Source organism: Coregonus clupeaformis, chromosome 15 (genome assembly GCF_020615455.1).
Source record: "Coregonus clupeaformis isolate EN_2021a chromosome 15, ASM2061545v1, whole genome shotgun sequence".
In the NCBI taxonomy this organism is placed as follows: Eukaryota; Metazoa; Chordata; class Actinopteri; order Salmoniformes; family Salmonidae; genus Coregonus; species Coregonus clupeaformis.
The window spans coordinates 59,421,844-59,428,802 of record NC_059206.1 but is presented as its reverse complement, the minus strand read 5'-3'; the positions used below and the strand labels follow the sequence as shown (position 1 = coordinate 59,428,802).

General features: G+C 44.2%; 1 protein-coding gene across 1 annotated transcript; it reads left to right on the top strand.

The window, feature by feature from the left end:
• The first annotated feature begins 713 nt into the window (after positions 1 to 713).
• LOC121583335 (T-box-containing protein TBX6L) lies at positions 714 to 6,616 on the top strand. The gene is made up of 9 exons (XM_041899513.2): positions 714 to 971; positions 1,065 to 1,170; positions 1,480 to 1,582; positions 3,826 to 3,990; positions 4,121 to 4,267; positions 4,381 to 4,457; positions 4,569 to 4,648; positions 4,769 to 4,991; positions 5,398 to 6,616. Exons 1-9 carry the CDS (start codon positions 956 to 958, stop codon positions 5,891 to 5,893), a joined length of 1,413 nt encoding a protein of 470 aa, XP_041755447.1. The 5' UTR covers positions 714 to 955; the 3' UTR covers positions 5,894 to 6,616.
• Positions 6,617 to 6,959: the final 343 nt, after the last annotated feature.

Genomic DNA, 6,959 nt, shown 5'->3' with positions numbered 1-6,959 from the left:
GTCAGTGTTCTGCCATGGCCAGCGAAGTGCCCGGATCTCAATCCCATTGAGCATGTCTGGGACCTGTTGGATCAGAGGGTGAGGGCTAGAGCCATTCCCCCCAGAAATGTCCGGGAACTTGCAGGTGCCTTGGTGGAAGAGTGGGGTAACATCTCACAGCAAGAACCTGAAAATAAACGCAGTTAACAGTGAGAGGACGTTTCTTTTTTTGCTGAGTTTTATATGTTTTACCATTCAGAAATGAAAGTACTTAATGTATCTAGTCCCCCCATTTGAAGAAGTCATAAGTATTTGAACAAATTGTCAAAAGTGTAGTATTTAGTCCAATATTCTTAGCATGCAATGACTACATCAAGCTTGTGACTCTACAAACTTGTTGGATGCATTTACAGTTTGAAAACAAAAGGTCATGTTCAGGCAGCTATCTCTGCACAACACCACAGTATGCCCACCCCCTCGCCTGATGGGACACTTTAAAGATTAGAAATCAGGCAAAGGCCCCCCACACCACTCTGTTGTAACCACACCTACTTTATTCTCACAGGCCCTTCCCCTTCTGGGCTCACTAATGAACTCCAGAGGTCAGTCATTCTTACTCCACAAGCTGAGGATACAGATAGGAAAGTTTTGAGATCAATACTACTAAGAAGAAGAAGAAGAAGAAGAAGAAGAAGAAGAAGAAGAAGAAGAAGAAGAAGAAGAAGAAGAAGAAGAAGAAGAAGAAGAAGAAGAAGAAGAAGAAGAAGAAGAAGAAGAAGAAGAAGAAGAAGAAGAAGAAGAAGAAGAGATTGATACTAAACTTTCCATAATCCAAGGGCCACCACTAAGTCCACAGCCCCTCTCATAGTATTCTCACAGTGATGTGGGTTAGATTCTAGCGAGAACAACACACAGATTTGGATAAGGAATTTGATCTTGATATTCTCTTTGACCATTGTAGTGGACTCTGCAGGCAATGCAGCATGTTACTGGTAAGCATCACTTTTTCAACCTTTACTAGATTAGTGAGTCAGTGTTCTGGCAAGAGAGCAACAGCAACATGATGACCCCGTCCCCCCCTACAGCTGACCCCTACCACCAGGGAAACGTCAGGATGACCCTGGAGAAGTCTGACCTCTGGAAGTCCTTCCACAACCTAGCGACTGAGATGATCATCACCAAACATGGCCGGTAAGATACTGTTGTTGTTGTCAAATCAATCATTGTCATCATAGCTGGTGCCATCTCCAAACAAGTCATTGACTGAGCACATCCCATGTCTCCCATATCCCATTCATTTCTCATATGTAAATCTACAAAACACAATGGACGTGTGTGCACTGAGGAGTACTTGTCACCCACATTTCATGCAATACTGTAGCTTTAGCAATGCAGTGAAACTGTCTATGCTGCTAGTATTCTTTTTTGTCTCGTGTAAGAATGAGAGAGCATAGGGTTGTGGTCAGGATAATACCATTTGTGTGGGATTGTGTGTATCAGGAGGATGTTTCCCCACTGCAACATCAGTCTATCTGGACTCCAACCCTATGCCAACTATGTCCTCATGGTGGATATGGTTCCTGTGGACAACTTCAGATACAGGGTAAGAACATGTCCACCATCCTTCTATAATGCCTCATATATCATGTCTTATATACACATTCCAATACATTAATATTGGGAAAGGTCCTATTGATAACCCAAACGTATCACAGTTTGGAATATAGTCAGGCATTGTTTTAAAAGGAAACATAAGGAGATTAAGTAGAAGACATGCTTGTGTATGCAACCCCAGCAGTCAATCTGCACACAGTCCAGATGGTGACCCGCCCACACCCAGCCAATCACCACACACACTGCATATCAAAGACCATTACTACTTCCTGTTTTTCTACCCCCATTTAGCACCCCACCTCCACCTCCCCCCACTCCAATCAAAGTGAATGGGGAGCAATCACCCCTCCGTGCATCCACTGGCCCTCCCCTCAGTACACTGTTGCTTTTGACCAAATGGCTCCATCGAGAGAGAGTTTTCCCTTTGTTATATCAGTTAATGTATATATGTTGGTCGATTATATGCAATGATGTACAGTGGGGAAAAAAAGTATTTAGTCAGCCACCAATTGTGAAAGTTCTCCCACTTAAAAAGATGAGAGAGGCCTGTAATTTTCATCATAGGTACACGTCAACTATGACAGACAAAATGAGGAAAAAAAATCCAGAAAATCACATTGTAGGATTTTTTATGAATTTATTTGCAAATTATGGTGGAAAATAAGTATTTGGTCAATAACAAAAGTTTCTCAATACTTTGTTATATACCCTTTGTTGGCAATGACACAGGTCAAACGTTTTCTGTAAGTCTTCACAAGGTTTTCACACACGGTATTTTGGCCCTTTCTCCATGCAGATCTACTCTAGAGCGTGATGTTTTGGGGCTGTCGCTGGGCAACACGGACTTTCAACTCCCTCCAAAGATTTTCTATGGGGTTGAGATCTGGAGACTGGCTAGGCCATTCCAGGACCTTGAAATGCTTCTTACGAAGCCACTCCTTCGTTGCCCGGGCGGTGTGTTTGGGATCATTGTCATACTGAAAGACCCAGCCACGTTTCATCTTCAATGCCCTTGCTGATGGAAGGAGGTTTTCACTCAAAATCTCATGATACATGGCCCCATTCATTCTTTCCTTTACACGGATCAGTCGTCCTGGTCCCTTTGCAGAAAAACAGCCCCAAAGCATGATGTTTCCACCCCCATGCTTCACAGTAGGTATGGTGTTCTTTGGATGCAACTCAGCATTCTTTGTCCTCGAAACACGACGAGTTGAGTTTTGACCAAAAAGTTCTATTTTGGTTTCATCTGACCATATGACATTCTCCCAATCCTCTTCTGGATCATCCAAATGCACTCTAGCACGGGCCTGGACATGTACTGGCTTAAGCAGGGCACTGCAGGATTTATGTCCCTGGCGGCGTAGTGTGTTACTGATGGTAGGCTTTGTTACTTTGGTCCCAGCTCTCTGCAGGTCATTCACTAGGTCCCCCCGTGTGGTTCTGGGATTTTTGCTCACCGGTCTTGTGATCATTTTGACCCCACGGGGTGAGATCTTGCGTGGAGCCCCAGATCGAGGGAGATTATCAGTGGTCTTGTATGCCTTCCATTTCCTAATAATTGCTCCCACAGTTGATTTCTTCAAACCAAGCTGCTTACCTATTGCAGATTCAGTCTTCCCAGCCTGGTGCAGGTCTACAATTTTGTTTCTGGTGTCCTTTGACAGCTCTTTGGTCTTGGCCATAGTGGAGTTTGGAGTGTGACTGTTTGAGGTTGTGGACAGGTGTCTTTTATACTGATAACAAGTTCAAACAGGTGCCATTAATACAGTTAACGAGTGGAGGACATAGGAGCCTCTTAAAGAAGAAGTTACAGGTCTGTGAGAGCCAGAAATCTTGCTTGTTTGTAGGTGACCAAATACTTATTTTCCACCATAATTTGCAAATAAATTCCTTAAAAATCCTACAATGTGATTTTCTGGAATTTTTTTCCACAATTTGTCTCTCATATTTGACGTGTACCTATGATGAAAATTACAGGCCTCTCTCATCTTTTTAAGTGGGAGAACTTGCACAATTGGTGGCTGACTAAATACTTTTTTTCCCCACTGTACATACCTACATGATACTACTCAAACATGCAGTAATATGCACCACAGATTCCTTACATATCTCACTGTAGAGACTGAGGGTATGTGAGTTTTTGTGGAGTGTCTACATGTTGAGTCTTGTCTTGGAGTTTGTTTCACACCTGGGTAAACCCCATCCCCTCCCCCCTGCTCTCTGTCTCTGTAGTGGAATAAGGGCCAGTGGGACATGGCTGGGAAAGCCGAGCCCCAGCTCCCCTGTCGGACATACGTGCATCCAGACTCCCCCGCTCTGGGCTCCTACTGGATGAAGCAATCTGTGTCCTTCCTCAAGCTCAAACTCACCAACAATACTCTGGACCAGCACGGCCATGTAAGTAAACCCATCTCCTTCTCTACTGGATCCCCAGCCCTCAACGCCTCACAGTCTGAGAGTATACAGTACTGTCTATAAACAATGCTGTTAGTTGACTCAACCTGTGTTGTATCTGTTCTGTCCCCAGATCATCCTGCACTCTATGCATCGCTACATCCCACGCTTCTCTGTGGTCCAGGCTGACAGTCTGTACAGTGTGCGCTGGGGACACTTCCATTCCTTCTCCTTCCCTGAGACCTCCTTCACTGCAGTCACCGCCTACCAGAACACTAAGGTCCGTCTACAAACTCACGTATTAAGAACATACAAACGGCACACCCATATAATTCACTTTTCGGTAATGAGTGTGACCTAATCTGATTTCTTCATCTCTACTCCTGCTTTCAGATCGCTAAACTGAAGATTGACCACAATCCCTTTGCTAAGGGATTCAAAGGGGAGAATACCCGTACTCATAGCAAGAGGTAGGTATTATTAGAACTATAACACTTTGTGCGTGTGAGGATTTCTTTTTTCTTCTTCTTCTTCTTCTTTTTATTTTTTTTTTATTTTTACATATAATGTTTTCCCCATAGGTGTCGATCCAACAAGAGTCTTGGGAATGCTACAAAGAAAGCCAAACAAGACAAAGACCCAGGAAACAAAAGTCCCCCAGGTCCCAATCAATAGAAACATATTTATTTCTCAACAATATATGACATTGTTATAATGTAAATGGTTGCCAGCCCATAGGCCTATTGGCAGTCTCATTGATGTAAAACCTTTTCCCTTACAGACCTCCAGAGGGCAAAATTAGACTGTGAGCCAGAGGAACAGAGGATAGAGATCGTGGTTTCGGATAAGGAGGATCTCTTGTCCCCCTGGGCCTTGAAACAGGACCCGTCCCAGAGCCACAGCCTGCACACTGAACTACTGGAGCTCCACGACCACAGACAGGACTACAGCACTGAGGAGCAGATGGTGCCTGGCCCTGCATCTATGTCCTACCAACCATACAGGTACTGTACAACCACCAAGGACACACACGGGCACACACTCACACGTTGTAAATCACACCTTGACTTCCCTTTTTTTTAGAGGAAACCCAAGGCTGACACACCACACAGACTGGTGAATCCCCATTTAGAGAGTCACTCTAACAGCCTGCACACCCACACGAGAACTAACATATGCAGAAACAGCACCCATTATGCCAATAGAAAACTCAGTGACTCAGGGCTATACTTAACAGGCCATCTATGATACAAGAAGTGTATCTATGATACAAGAAGTGTACACCTCCATACTGTGCATGAAAAAGTGGAGTCAGAGAGTGACTGATTTCATATGTGGGTTGATGTCATGATGGCAACAACAACTAACAGTTCATATCAGTAACCGCTCCATATTTCTCATTCTCTCCAGATCGGTTGAGTATGGCAGACTTCCCTCTCCCTCCACTATAGTGGAGGATGGCGAAGGCAGGCGCAGCTATGAGTCTCATGTTCCAGATGTAGCCACTGTCCCTGGGCACGAGACTACCAGACCTGTCCCTGTTAGGGACATGGGTCACCCTCACCACCACCACACCTTGGCTCCAGCCATGCCCCAGGACTACAGAGTGTCCCCGGTCCATCTGCCCATGTCCTCCAAAACCTACCCTGGGCACCTGGGTTACAGTTACCCCCTCTATAGCCACTACTCCACTGACCAGGGCATGGGTCAGTGGGCTGAGGGTGGTACAGGACAGTACTCTGGACCGTACTTTCCTCACCACCTACCCTTCCTCACCAGTCAAACGCTGACCGCAGACCAGGGCACCCCCCAACGCAGTGTTTATCACCATGGCAACATAATGGCAGAGTGGAGCCAGAACTTGAGTTTGGACAATGAGGCTGATCTGGCAATCAGATCAGAATAGCTGACTCAGACTCATAAAGCGAAGGAGCGGGCTTTTACACTGTGAACAAAGATACTTGTGATAGTTCAGAAAAATTTCAGAGGTGAAAAGTCTATGATCTTTGTGCATGATGTCCAAACAAAGATATCTTAAAGTGTGTTCTTTGAACTTGTTCTCTGTGTGTCAAGAGGAGTGTGTGCCATTTGTGGTTCCCAGTCTATTCAGGCCTGCAGTCATATTCAGCTGAAAGAGCAGAAGGCTATGTCATGCTATATACTGGACTTAATGGACTGAGCCTGCTCTCCTACTGTGCTGGTGCTCCATTTGAACTGCCTTCAAATGTTTGTGAGCGTCCATGCTTGTATGACATATGTAATGTGTGTCTGTTTGTGTGTTTACTCATTAAAGTTATGATTACTGAGATCAGAATATAACCAAACCCACTGGGTACAGACGTCAGTTCAATGTCTAGTTTTGATTTACATTTGGTTGAGTTGTCAACGAAAGTGAATTAAATGTGAAATAAACAAACTATTTCACCATGTCACTGGATTTAGGTTAAAGATAGGAAATTCCCTTACGTTGATGACTTTCCCCCAATTCCAATCTGTTTTCCACATTGATTCAACATCATCACATTTCATTTTTGGTTGAAATGATGTGGGAACAACGTTGATTCAACCAGTTTTTGCCCAGTGGGAAAGGATTTCATGATATTCCAAAATAAATATAATTCAGAATCAACTCGTATTCCCATATAGAAATATTTATCTTTATCATAAATGTTGTGAATATTACAACTATTTTCACACAAGCCATAAGTGATCCAAGGGAAGTCAATGTTTCCCAGGAGACATTGCAGGAAGGAGAGGTGAGTCCTTCACTCCCACAGAAGGACAGCACAGGGACACATGTAAGTTTGTCATTGTCATAGGACGGTTGGCAACGCAGGGTACAGACGGACATAGAAGGGCACCAAGATTAGTCTTTACCTCTGTAAAACCTAGCCCTGACAAAAGAGAGAGAGGGGAGAGAAGAAAAGAGCTGTTAAATTCTATAACCACTTAAAAGGAAGCGATTCCCAAAC